At 37.8% G+C, this 14,701-nt stretch overlaps 1 protein-coding gene across 1 annotated transcript in view; it reads left to right on the forward strand.

The window, feature by feature from the left end:
• SEMA3C (semaphorin 3C) overlaps window positions 1–14,701 on the forward strand; it is a 122,843-nt gene that overhangs the window by 90,562 nt on the left and 17,580 nt on the right. The window contains exons 11-13 of the mRNA XM_061467313.1: window positions 1,550–1,694; window positions 5,129–5,351; window positions 14,444–14,532. Coding sequence (XP_061323297.1) covers window positions 1,550–1,694; window positions 5,129–5,351; window positions 14,444–14,532 — 457 coding nt within the window. The remainder of the gene's footprint in view (window positions 1–1,549; window positions 1,695–5,128; window positions 5,352–14,443; window positions 14,533–14,701) is intronic.

The raw sequence follows: 14,701 nt of genomic DNA on the forward strand, positions 1-14,701 counted from the left end.
TCTGCAGTGGAAATGAGGTTTGAATCACAGGACCATATACAGTGACAACAAAGACAAAACTTCACTTTTTCTTGGCTCTCAAGCTGTTTTCTCTCTTTATTGAGGTTTTTACACTCATACTTTTCTGTTATTGTGAATCACACGATCTGTGCATCCTTTCTCTTTGTTCAGTACCTTGAATGTGTTACCTAGCTGAATACAGCAATTATAAGGATTTTTACTCCTTAACAGTTCCTTTAGATTCACCTCTGTAGACATCCAACTCATAACAGTAGCAAGTGAGAAACATGCCAGCAAATAATTATTAGTATTTTTATCTAAACCATACAGAGGGAAACCAAGTAATATTAAAGCAAGTTATTTTAGTGGCATAATCTGCTGTAAATCTAACATAAAACATCTGGAAATAAATTTGTTAAAACTTATTAATACCTACTAAAATTCCACAAATACCATAATCCACCTAAAAGGTTCCTCCTATTAATCCATATACAACTGAGAGCAATGTGGATTGCACATTCCTTGTTTAGACATTATGTGTAATGTTTTAGTTTTTTTCTAGAGTGTTTTTTTATTTTGACAGTTGAAAACAGAGTTACTTGGATTATCTTCATACTGCAGTTAACATCAGGCAGATTTTAGACCATCTGGAGTTTCCAATTTGTTAGGATACATATTTCAAGCCTTATATGCAGTGAGAGAAAAAAGGGACTTAATTCACTACAGTCAACCTTAGCATCACTCTGGAAGTTATTGCCTTAGTACCCTTCATTATTAAGGGGTGATGGAGGCCATTCAGGGCTTGTGCTGCCTGAGACCATCTGAGACCACTACTGAACCCAGAGTGGTGGAAAAACCAGGCCCTTCTCATAAGTGATCCCCCAGAAACATGATTCAGGAAACATCAAGCTTCAGCCCTCTTGAAGAGGTCTCTGTAAAACCAGTTTTGTGGGTGGATTTGAGGACTGTATAGTAGTAATGCCTTTACAGCCACAACCTGTCCTTATTTTGCTTAGAAAAGTTGGAAACTGATTGTAACAATCTATCCAATTGTAATTGCACCGGATGTTTTGATTAATATTTTATCCACATATTTAAAAGGCTCAAGGAGGTCTTGTGGTTAATATACTGGTAGGGAGTTCTGGAAACCTGTGCTGAGCTTGGCAGTACAAAGTTTATAAAACTCTTGTCTCACTGAAGTCAGCAATATTTTTGGCATTGATATAACCGGGGCCGGATTATATTTCTTTTATATTGAGCATTAGGAAATTTTCTTTTCCCACTAGTAGGGCAGTACCTTCCTTCCTCTTTTTATAGTTCAGTGTTCAAAAAGGTGCTAGGTCTCTAAGGAGTAATGGTGTATTTTGGGAAACTAGATTAGTTTATTTTTAAATGTATTAAATCCATGTTGTAGAAGCATTAAATTGTATTAAATATATTATTTTAGATATCTGCTTCATCCTTGGATCATGATGGAAAAGCAAAATGATGGAAAAGCTCTACAAAAGTAGGTAGATTGCAATACTAACCTTTTCCTACTGTCTTTCAGCTCCATATTTAAAGGCTCAGCTGTGTGTGTGTATCATCTATCCGACATCCAGACTGTGTTCAATGGGCCATTTGCACACAAGGAGGGCCCAAACCACCAGCTGATTCCATATCAGGGCAGAATTCCTTACCCACGACCCGGCACTGTAAGTATAAAGATGTTTATGCAGGCTTGCCAATTACTTGTCTGTGTTTAATCCATAAATAAATATTATTTATTCTGGGATAATGGACTGTATGTGACTATGACACTTAGTTACAGTTTCTTGCTGCTTCAGAATATTGTTTCCTCAACCACTGCCATGTTATTCTTGGTTCACCTCATGGAGGATTATGAGGTATTCCAGATGGACCTAAGAAATTGAGAAGCCGGATGGAAAGGGAAAAAGAAAATTCAGATTTGGATTTGACGTGGTGACAGAAATTATCTACATTTTTCAGATGTGCCAGTGAGCTCTGAACTTGAAGATAAATTCTTAGACTGTAGCTTACACAAAGAATAAAGGCAAAAGGGATTATTTTCAGATGATCATTGATCATTGCTGGTTTTCTGATCACTGGCTTTTCTGTGCTTCCTCAAAATTCAGCCACAACACAGTATCTTAAAAGTATATTTTCTAAGCTGGGGCTTGTTTGACGTTGCTTTATTTCACTGCCAAATAGTTCCACTTTTAAATGCACGCCACAAACTCTATTTTTCACTTATATCAAAGCATTTGTAAAAATTAGGATGTGGAGGTTTTTTTGCTGCTCAGAACTTGTGTTCAAAGGGTTAACTATCAATAACCCTGCTTGTAGGCTATAGGGCATGTGCCTCTTTCTTCTGGAACATAGGGGTTTTGGCATCTTCTGGGATGCTGAACTAGACAGGGATGCCTTTTTATAGGACATGGAAAATCCTAATTTACTATTGCCTAAAGAGATACTAAACCTCTGGACAAAAATTAATGTTTGTTGTGTCTCAGTACATTGGGTAAACAGGGAAAAGGCTTCGGTGTGGCTTCAGTAGGATTAAATAAAGCAATACATTTGTTTGGCCATAATCAACTCGAGTGTTTGGCTGCCCTTCACTAAATACCAATGGTTTCTTTTTTCGTCCACAAGAAAACCTTACTTATGGAAAAAAGAAAGGAAAAAAAAATATTACATAATTGGTACCTTGCTACTAAATTCAGTGATGTTTGAGGATAGTTTCCATTTTTCAGAGTTTACAGAAATAGTTATTGTACCTACAGCATGTTGGGGAATATGCTATAAATTAAAGAATTCTGTTTCCCTCTGCAGTCTAACTGCATGTTTATCAACTGTGAACATAAGTATTGTATCTCCAAGTCCTTGAATGAGGTGTAAAGGATACACATTCAATCCCTTCAGGAAAGGGATTGCTTATAGGGTGCTTCAGTAACATCTGTTGATTGCCATTGGTTTATATGGGGGATAGCGAAAGAATTAATTGATTAAAGATGTTTGTTAAGGCTTTGCTAAGAACAATGTTATAATGTAAGTTTTTAGGGTCATACTGGGGTGAACCATAGCACAAACATTTTTGCAGGAAGTCACAAATGTCTTGCGATCTCCAGTTCAAGAATGGAAGGACTGAAAGTATTAGTCTTCTTTTAACTGAGCTGTTTGGGACCGGAAAGTTTAATTTGAACTGCTTGTGAAACAGAATCCCTCTGGAGAGGAACTGGGGTCTGGCTGATCACTACCAGGTAGAATAATCTTGCTAATAGCCCGCAGATTTATGAACATGGTTTGTTTTTCAGCACTTGTTACTAATCTTAGCAGATAGCTCGATACATTTCCTGGAAGACTGTGGATGGAAGTGCCACAGAGGGAAGGAGTAGAGCAAACAAGATGATAAAAATTAGATTCTTTTGAGCAATCTTAGTGGGCTAGCCTGTAGAGTCATTTCTAATGAGAACCATACCAAAACCCTCAGAATAAATCAAAGTCCAGAAGAATCAATTGTCAAGGACATCAGATGGGAAGAAATCCATATCTGAGCTGAGTCCCGGTTCTTCTTCCTGAAGGTAACTGATGTCAGAGCAGTTTCTTTTAAAGAATTCCTACTAGACCTGTCCTATTTTGTATAAATAATTAAATCCTAATTGTGCCAGAAGATGGTTCAAAAGCCTGGTGTTAGGCTGCAGTCTTCTCTCTACTTGGCTTCTGGTATTGCCCAAAAAATAATTAGGCTCATAAGATGGAACATCTTCTAGAAGTGACGGTAGAAGGGGCACTCCTGTCTGGTGGTTAGAGGTATCCCCTGGGAGGTGAAGTCCCAGATTCTAGCATTTGCTTGCATCAGGTAGGCTGAACACATGACTCATACATCCCCAGTGAGTTTTCTTAGCCTCTCAGAGTATGATTCATTTTCTGTAATTTTAGCCATCTAAAAGCAGGGCATCTAGTCTCAATTACTAGCTACAGAGGAAACCTAGATATCTAAGAATAAATGTCTGACTTTGAGACAGTAGAAGTCAGGTGAGGTAAATCTCTCCCTAAGCTACTAGCTGGTTTTGTGTCTGTGGTTTCGGCCAGACATTCCATCCTAGACGTAAGAATGGTCTTCATCAAAATAAAGAAGTTTCCATTAAATACTTCATATTGAAGAAATCAACATTTTCCAATTGGAAAAAAATAATCATGTTGAAACATTTCTGAATAGCTCCAATACTCTGAGGAGAGTTTTGCAGCTCAGAAGTCTGGTAATGGGGGAAATAAAAGCTCAGGAGCAGCCATAAGTGAGGTAATGGTAGCTGAAAAAAAGTCATGTAAATTAACATCCAGACTATTGTACCAGTTCCTGACATAGCTCCTGATTTCCCACAGTTTTCTTTTAGTTTCAAAACACTTGAGTTTTCTAAGATTGTTTTTATTTCCTCATGATGTCCAGAATGCCTCAGGGCTAATTGTTTGGATGGTTCTTCATGACATTTAAAGAAGCATCCAGAGTATTCATGGACCAGTTATTTCTGGGGCATAGGGGAATCTATAGACAAGATCCTGTGAATGGTCAGTCTTTTCAGACATAAATAAGTTGCCTTGGGACCCCTTCATCAACTCCATATTATTGCTTTTTCAAATGAAGATGAGTCACAGGCATTTTTGCTATCTCATAATCAATGCAATAGCTAGAAGGATATTGACCAAAGTACAGTTAAGTATCAGATTTTACCTTTTGCCTTTGTACTAATTCTGTAACAAACCAGGTGCAAAAGCTTCCTATCTTCCCATACCAATCACTTGGAATTTTGTTTTTTCAACAGGCAGTTTGGAAGCATAAAGAATGTGGAAACAGGTCCAGAAGTATAGATCTTTGCCATCAAGCTGAGTTTTGAAAATGCAAAAATACATTTGTGTTTGCTTTATTGGAATTGATGGGAGTTCAAAACAGAGCTATTCAAGCACTCCATTCCCTTTACTGGAACATAATTCCTTTCAGTCAGAGCCTGAAGTGCTCTTTTGGGAACTTAACTTTGTCAACTATCTGTCAATATTTGTAAATGACTTGGAGAAGAAAACTCTCTGAAAGGTGGCAAGTATTGTTAAGCATTACTGTGCATGTTTCTTACAGTGTCCAGGAGGAGCCTTCACACCTAATATGCGGACAACCAAAGAGTTTCCAGATGATGTTGTGACCTTCATCAGGAATCACCCTTTGATGTTTAATCCCATTTACCCAATACACAAGAGGCCATTAATCATCCGGATAGGAGCTGACTACAAGTATACAAAGATTGCTGTGGATCGAGTGAATGCTGCTGATGGGAGATATCACGTCTTGTTTCTTGGAACAGGTAAGACAAATTTAGCAGCAGTTGTTCCCCCCTTTTGCATTATAATTTGCAATCAATTCTGATTTGTACAACTTACAGTTTTCAGAAACATTTGTTTAAACATATTTTCTATCTACAAAAAAATCTGTAGTAACCCATAAATTACATTCTTTTTACTTTCTGTGCATTTTTATGTTTACTACAGAGGTTAATTATGTACAAGAGAGACAATATATTGATAGGAATTTTGAGACCAAAATCTATACTTGTGTGTATTGTATTTAATCTAAATTGTAATGCTTCGTTTGAATATGGTTTGTCTGCAACATGATTCCACATTAGAATTTGATGCTCTCTAACACGAATAAAATTACCAAAGTCTGGCTTTGTATTGTTTTGTATGCTCTCATCATCATTATTCAATATATTCTCTATAAACTTCTTCTGAAGAAAAACACAATCTCATCAGGATGATACAAAAGCAGAAATAACAACTCTGCAAAAGAAAAGGTAAAACAAGTAAAAATATGGAAGCACTTAGCAGAGCAAAAGAAACAAATGGAGTCTTAACAGCAGTGGACACAGAATTTGGTCCAAGTATTCTAAAATAATTTCTATCTCATATAACCTACATTTTTTTTTAGTTATGATGTCAAATTTGAGTCTGGTCTAATGCTTCTGAAGTCTGCAGTGAACAGGTCAAGTGATTCTCATACTGATCAGTTTTGATCTTTTAAAATATTCAGATATAAATCACAGTATTTTGATTGAAGCAGACAGGTGGAGTGGTACTCTGGTTAGACCCTAGGATTCAGTCACGTCTGAAACTCCCACTGGCTTAACAGGGCATTATAGGTTGATAGGCATGAAGGCTAATCTTTTTTACTACAGATGGTTTCAGGTAGAACAAAGGAAAAGAACCCTAGGAGAACAAATACATCTCTGAACATCAGAAAATAATTACAGAGATGGCTTGCATTACTTTTATGGTTCACGTATTATTGGGGTCCTGGTTGTTTTCTGCTTGTAGAATAACCATGTCTGACAACAAACTCACATGGGGCTGGGAATAACCATCTTGTTATAATAGATTTAGGAAGCTGGTGCTAAAAAATGTCAGGCTTCTATAGTGGCAGGATTAAAGGGAACTCTCTTCACTCTTTTTATAAAAACCTCTCAACTATCAAAATCTGCAGGGTGCCCTTGTGCCAAAGGAGGGCAATTCCATGCTGTGTTGTATTAGCAAAAGTGTATCCAGCCAGCAGGTTATTGAAAAGGATTCTTCCCCTGTATTTGGCTCCTGTCAGGAGTACCATGTCCAGTTGTGGGCTCCCCAGTACAAGAAATATTTTGACCTGATGAAACAAGATCAGTTGAGGGAGGTTGAGAGAATTGGATTTAAACAGAGAAAGCAAAGGGGAGATCTTACTGCTGTTGATGACTGTCTAATGGGAGGGTTCTACTAGCTAATGGGAAAAAAAAAAGATATCTGGACTCATCTCAAAGTGCTCAGTGTCAGGATGAAAGGGACTGAAAACAGTTTACAAGTAGATATACAGGAAAAGGTTTTCACCATCAGCATCATCAAACATTGGAAGAAGGACCTAGAAAGTTTGTGAATTCTCCATCCTTAGAGATAGTGTGGCCAGCAAGATTACGGTAGCAGTCATTCCCCTGTACTTGACACTGGTGAGTCCATACCTCGAACACCGTGTTTGGTTTTGGGCACCTCACTACAGTTGAGGTGCTGGAGCGGGTTCAGAGAAGGGCAGCGAAGCCGGTGAAGGATCTGGAGAACAAAACTTATGAGGAGCAGCTGGGGGAACTGGGGTTGTTTAGTCTGGAGAAGAGAAGGCTCAGGAGAGTCCTTATCACTGTCTACAATTACCTGAAAGGAGTTTATGAGTCCTGAAAGGACGCAATGTTCTTGTGTCAAACCTTTGCCAGGTCACCATCTCCTGTACTGTGAATGCCTAGTATACTGTGAGGCATAGTCAGGGTAGAGGAAGCTCTGGGTAATGAATCACATTAGGAATTTCATCAGGTTTTGATCTAGGTATTTTTTGTATACTTGGCTGGCACTTGATAAATGAGTTCTAAGATGTTCATGAATATATCTTTGATCCTACTTGCAGTTATTGGAAACTAACAAATTAATTAGGACAAGGCCTTCTTCAAGGTGATTTTCATGCACACACACCCCAACCTGAAACCACATTGTACTTTTAGTTTAATTAATGCAGCTATATTTCTTGATTTTGGGACCTTTGAGGGTTATTTTCCTGCTTTCCTACAGAAGAAAAGAGGTTTTGTACACTATTGTAGATATATCAGAGATGTAGTTACTTTCTCTTTTATCGTTATACAACTGCACAAAAAGTTAGGTTTGGCTTTCTGTTAGCTTTATTCCTGTAAATTGCTGTGTTTAGCCAGACTAATAGGTTGAGTAGGTTAGTACAGATCTTTCAAACAAACATTCTATGCATTTCTTTAAATAGTGGTGCCATTGTTTTAAAATCCTCTAAAAACACCTAATATTATCTAGAGGAAAATTCTACTAAAGATTAGTGGAAAAGATAAGGATATGTAAGTTTCCAACCAATATAAGATGCTTAATGTAGCAGTAGTAGTTAATACTAGAAATGCATTGAATATCTGAAATTTGCATGAAATCACGGTATTGATATATAGCACTTTAGTAATTCTGCAACAGATAAATATAGATAATTTCACTTTATATTTTGATAAGCTTGTTACTGTTTATAAGTGATCAGTGTGGCCTCACACATACACCTGTGATTCATTAAAAACATTAACATACCTCAGCTTCTTAATCCTCTTTTCTGCATCAGCATGGGATTCATTATGGATCAAACACATAAACTGTGGCTCTTGATACTTTCATTGCTTTATCTTCTGCATTACACTGGAGATGAGGGTCATTGTCTGCTTTCTAGTTAGTTGGAGTGGAGGTAGTATTCTTCCTGAGTAGGTCACAGGACATTAATAGCTTCCAAGGTCTTCCTCAACAGAAACTGGTGCAATGGGAGTTACTGCGTTTCTCAGCCCTTTTAAATAAAAGGAATTGAGCTTCAGCCACTGAGAGGAGAAATTTGTTTTCTTTATTCTCTGCTCGGGAGGATTTGATAGAGATATTAAGTGTCAAAAGGAATGCAGAGGAGATTTTCTTTGGTGTCAGTTCATCCCAGCAAATGCAAAAACCACATTGTATAGGAGAATTTCATGTGATAATTTCCTTGGGAGCCTGGAGCCCCACAGCCAGAGACAATGGGACTTGACACCTGGTGACAATTGCACTCAGCTCCGATGATGAATTACTGCTGCTGAACTGAGATGTTGCCAGCCATGTCTGTCACTGTCAGTGACCTGTCTCATGCTTGAAATTGGAGTGTTTTATGTCTTGCCAGATGCAGAGCACTCAAAATACTTAGCTTTTCCTCTCTTCCTCCTCTATAGATTTAGTAATAAATTAGTTCCTGAATGCAAGTGAGGAATAACAGAAGAATAAAGCTCCAAGAACTCCAGTGGTTTTCATCATGCAGCCATGGCATAGGAGGGTATTGGCAGCTGTGTCATTTTTCACATTATTGTGAACTAAAATGTACTGTTGCCTTTGCAACTCCATATGAAAGTTCTGAGCTTACAGGAGCTGGTCCATGCCCAGAGTTAATGCACTGCTTTTCTCCCTCCTTCGCTTACATAGCTAACAAAATCCCACTGACAGACATTGTTCTTGCAGCATTCCACCCACTTTTTAAATGATAATGATCTCCTGTTTTCCCTATATTTTTCAACATGAAGATTCCCAAAGCACTTAACAAAACTTGCTAGTTTTGTTAAGTCCACTCAAAGGGATCTCTTCACCCTTCTGAAATGAGCTGATTTAAGTAACAAGCAAGTCTTTAATGGTAGATGTCAGTGCTACAAGAGAGCAGTGCTGTATACCTCATCTTCCCAAACAGAAACTGGAAGGATAATTTACCTGGATAGAATGTAATCTCTCATTTGCATATTTGACAAGAGCGATGCCGATGGTACTTTTTCCCTATGCAATAGGTAATAACATATTCAGTTCAGGAATTTGGGGTTATAATTCTGCTTTGATTATTCCAGTTCTGTGTTAGGATGGGATTCAGTCCTGAAGTCTGATTCATCTTAGAGTTTTACTGGAATTACTTTACTCATTGCAGTTATTTATAAAGAACCCAAGCTTTCAATGTTTTCTGTTTATCCTTGGATAGATTGTTTTCCATCTGAGTTTTAAAGCAGCAGTAAAGCAGCATAAGAATGTTTTCCTGAGATTAATATTTATTTTTTAAGCATGCCACCTACTGCTTGCAGTGCGAAAGCCTTCGGTCAAAGTACATGCCGATTGCACAACTGAAAGATTATGCATGGGGTTTTTTATTGCTCTTGGTGTTATGAAAATATTTAAATGTCTGGGTCAAACTTGGGTACATTAAACAGCCATGGGCACCAATAGGACGTTTTTCAGCCCCTTCCTATCAAGATAGGATATGTTTCCATGGAAAGAGATCTAGGTTTTTGTCATGAAAAAGCACATCAGACTTGAGTGTGATTTATTCAGATGATTAATCTGGGCCACATGCATCTTATGCAGCATGAGGTTCATTGATGTTTCTTATTTTCTTTTCTTCTCTGATGCAACACTTGTTTTCAAAGTCTGGATGTAGTAATTGCCTTCAGAGCATAAGGTTGTAATAGTTTTTTTCATGGTGTTATACGATGGCTGTCTTTTTGGAAAACTAGCTCTTGCAGACAACAGTAGCCTCTGGTAATGCAGTAGCCAAAATCATGCAATGAGCTACAGATTCTAAGGGAAAGAGATAATCTGGTCAGAAGATCAATTTTGCCTCCTGTAGAATTGCTGGCTACAGCTTCGTGACTCTGAGCTTGGCAAGATGATGTTGCACAACACTGGCACAACAGGTGGCAGAGAGATTTTGCTTCTTCCTCTTGGTCATAGCATCTGAGTCATTCAAAACATTTCAGTGACCAACTCATCCAACTCTTTGCTTTCTTTTTCTCTCTGTAACGTTATTTGTTTTGCATCAGGTTCAGCTCAGATCAGAGACCAAAAATAATTTAGTTGCCATTAGGCTGAGTAAATATTTCAGAGGGTCTCAGACACATCAGGAAGTCTCCCTATGAAACTCCTGTCAGAATAGCAGTTCAGTGTCCATTGCAGTAATTTCTTTATGATGTGGAAAAGTCAGGGGGGTTATTTGTTGTTCAATTTGTGCATATGATGTGGCTCAGGGGTAGGTGGGTCCTGACTCTCTTTGAAGGTCACAATACTGACAACTTCAGTGTTTACTTAGGGCTGGGGAAAGAAAAGCTAGTCAAAATCCAGAGAACGAGGTTTAAACTCAGACCTGCAGATTCAGCCAAACACCTGTGCATTTTGCGTTGCTGTTCATTTGCATTGTTGATCATTGCCCATTGTCAGCCAGACCAGGAATTACTGTAATCAGGCATAGTCCAACTGGCATTAATGAAGCTTAGCTGATTTATACCAGCCCAGAATCATGCACTGAATATCAAGGATTATTATTAATAATATTTATTACTATTATTATTATTGTCTCTTCCTTGTTCCTTGAATTATTTATTGGACCAATTTCCCTATTTCCACCTCTACATACTCTATACCATTTTTCAGTCTACAGGATGTTAAGCACTTTCCTCCCTTGCTGTTCCCTGTTTCTCAGTCCTCTCAGAGGGAACACAATCTCAGTAAGATTTTCTTGCTTGTCAAGCTGAGAGATCTGCAGTCACTCAAGCAGGTTTGAAACATTATGAGTAGCTCACGTCCTCTTAACATCACCTTGAGAGATATTCTTTTTCATTTCTCCATCTGCCCTTAACTCCCAGGCTGCTGGCCTGATGTGAGGCTGCAAACAGCTCCCAGTGAAAAGTCAGGGAAGTGGTGAGCATAAATCTGCTTCTTCACTTCATGCTTTCTGGTGGTGGATTGATATTCTGGAGAAACTATAGCTTTTTTCATGACAATGTGAAATCATAACAATGTTGAACTGTTTTCAAGTGGGTATCTGTAAGTGACAAGTAAATGGCCAAGGAAACCATCCTGTTCATTTTTATTTCTTTTTACAGAATCAGCTTATAATTTCATACATTGACATTTCATACATTGCTGATCTGTTATGCCTGGCTTACAATACAAAAGATTATCTATTATGAAATACACAGGGAAACAGCTCATGCACTGCTACTTGCATATATCTCCTGCCGTGCACAGCACTGCATCCTTTCCAACCTTCCTTCTGACCCAGGGAATTTAGTTTGCTGCTTTGCCGTTAAAAAGAATAATCAAGTAAGTTTTTCAACACAACTCAGATGTACCATAAGCTTTCTGTAATGAACATGTGTAAGTAAGTGACTTGATTTGTCAGCTACTGAGCTTATAGTGGAGACATCAGTTCTACTGAGAAAGGAGTAAGAAGTGGTTTTCAGGCATAAACATTTGCCTTTCATTTATTAAGGAAAAGTCTGAGCAACAGTAGAAAAACTGGTTTTAGAATCGGTGGAGGGCTATAACCTATACACCATGTATTGTTTGAAGTATGTTTATATGTATATACAGCTGATTGGAATCCCCTGCTTTAAGTGATTTTATTTAATGAATAGATTTCTATTGCCTTATTTACCTAAAGTGAATATTTATTTTAAATGTTGTATTAAGTTTCCTTTAAAACAATGGAACATTCCTTTCTGAAAGGATATGTCTCTCATGGTACAATACTGAGTCAAAGCAAATGGTGAAATATTGAGTCAAAGGGAATGAATACCAAGGTAAACAGTCCTTAACTCTGTGTATTTTGCTGGGGTGTGACAAAAAGGTAGATAGGAACCTACTTTTCAAATAGGAAAGGTTATTAGGACAAGAAGGACTTGGCGTCAGGCATTATCAGTATTTTCTGTGCCAGTGGCCAGGATAAAATCTCCCCTCAGCTTCTTATTTCAGTTTGGGGCTATGCTTGGGAACTGAAGACAGCTTAGGAATTTTAAATGTGTGGCATGTGCTAATGGATCATTGAAATAAACCGGTTCTCCAGAGGCTCAGAAGCCTCACATTCCTTTGCAGGTAAGGTCACTGTCAACATGCTTAGTGCCCTGTGTGTCAGGGTTACAGGTAGCTGACGCTTTGCAGGCAGCTGAAAAAAAAAAGCCACAAAAAGCTGCAACTGTGCCTTTTTTTTACAGTATAGTTTAATGTTTAAGAGAGGACACTGATAAAAGGATGCAAAGAAGCAGAGATAGATTGGACTTCAGCTTTGTATATTTGTGAGTGGTTTATTCCCTCTAGTAGGAGCAGAAATACACACACACATGCACATGCTTCTGCTTAGCTCCAACAAGAGATGCATCTGCAGCAGTTTAAAGCTTCGGTGGGTCCTGGCAGTTAGTAAATCACTCTCAGGTTCTCATAGCTTTGCTAATACTGGCACCCAGTCTAGACCACAGCTGTACTATCACAAGATTTAGTTTCAGTAAAGTTTCTTCGGAAGGAACTAGTTTATCGTGCCATTGTATAATGAGAATAAATGTTCTCCATAGAAAAGCCTCATGAAAAATTCATGCCTAACCTGCCCTAAGCACGTACAATTAATAGCTACATATTTTAGAGTCTTGTCAGCATTCAATTTCTCTTCTCCTTTTTTTTAGAGACAAACTGCTGCTATGTGGTCTCTGTGTGTGGTCAGACCATTACAGATCAATATTCTGGCTTTGAACCTTATTTTTTAAAAATAAAATATATGATTATTTGCTGGCTTCCTCCAAGGAAATAAGATGTAAATTATTTACTGTAACCAACTTGCCCTGCAGCTCCAGCTATGGAATTCAGTCACTGACCTTAAAGCAAAAGCAAAATTGCCTTTTTTAGATTATGTTGTCTACATCATGAATTGCCAAAGAGGAAGCTGATATTTCCTTCCCCAGTCACAAATTCATAAAAATACATGTAGATACTTACCTATATTGTACTAACTGCACAAGTTTTTGCTCATAAAACTTTTGAAGGCCAAACAGAATCTGTACCATGTGGTCTCATTCCTCAGAATTCCATATTGAGCAAATAAATTCATTCTGCTCACACTAATTTCCAGCCCTTTCAGGCAAGAGGAATTCTATGTGCTGTGCTTTTCCAAGTAAAAATGCTTGCCCTTATGATTCTCCCTGTCTATCTTTTCTGCCACATCAGAAGTATTTCAGTGGCTTTCACAGCCTTCACAGATGGACCCCTCCATCTCATATATTCTTTCCACATAACAAATTTGGAAAACTAATCACAAATATCCTTTTTGTCTCACTCATCATATCTGCCTTGCAAAACACTGCCATTGCCCCATCCTTCTTACTTCTTTCTCCTTTGATCTGAGTGGATTTGGGAGGATTGGAACTGTGTTTTGAGAGGGCAGCCATGATAGGGCTACAATATCATCACCTCGCTTTTCCTTATGAACCAAAATACTAACTCCTATCAATATGTAATGGACTTGATTAATGTCTATTAATCCTGACAAAAAAAAAAAGCTTTCATCTTACTTTGTTTAGGTATATATAGCATTATTATATAAAGAGTTATTCTTTGGAAGGTTTTCCTTTCATGTCATCAGTTGTTATTACACTTTGATTACGGAATATGAATATATATTAAATTCTGCAGTTGCTCCCTTTTACCTGGGTTTATCTAAGATCATTAGGATAGATACTGCCTCTCTCTGTGTGTCTGTACAACAACTAGTACAGAAGATACTAATTTTCATTGATCTTTTTGGTTAGAATGTTAACAGTAATGCTAGTTAGTCCAGTCTTACCATGACTTCCTCATGTTCATATATGAGAATAATATCATATATAGTATTCCTATATAAGGAATCATCTCATGGTTCTTTCTGACCCCAAAACCCTAGAAATTACTGAACATTTCTTACCTTCCTCTGTGTCATAGTGTTTGCTTTGATGCTTTCTTTGCATAATTGATAATAGTTAATCTGTTTTTTTATTTCTCTCTGTTACAAGGTCTCACTTTTTCTCATCTTTTCTAGATCAAGGAACAGTACAAAAAGTTGTTGTCCTACCCACCAACTTCTCTGCAAGTGGAGAGCTCATTTTAGAGGAGCTGGAGGTTTTTCAGGTTTGGCTTGCTCCTATTATTACTCTTCCAATGTGTATGTTCACACAAACACTTTGTTCTAAGATATTTTGGCAAGGACAGCTGTGACTTGATAAAAGATCAAGCAAATGTGCACACTGTCAGCTTGATACCTGCCTAAAGAGGAATGTAAAATGTCCATTGTTATGAA

The sequence above is a fragment of the Pezoporus flaviventris genome, unplaced genomic scaffold, assembly GCF_033815535.1.
Source record: "Pezoporus flaviventris isolate CSIRO_AGI_PZ_B2104156 unplaced genomic scaffold, CSIRO_AGI_Pfla_v1 ptg000045l, whole genome shotgun sequence".
Classification (NCBI taxonomy): domain Eukaryota; kingdom Metazoa; phylum Chordata; class Aves; order Psittaciformes; family Psittacidae; genus Pezoporus; species Pezoporus flaviventris.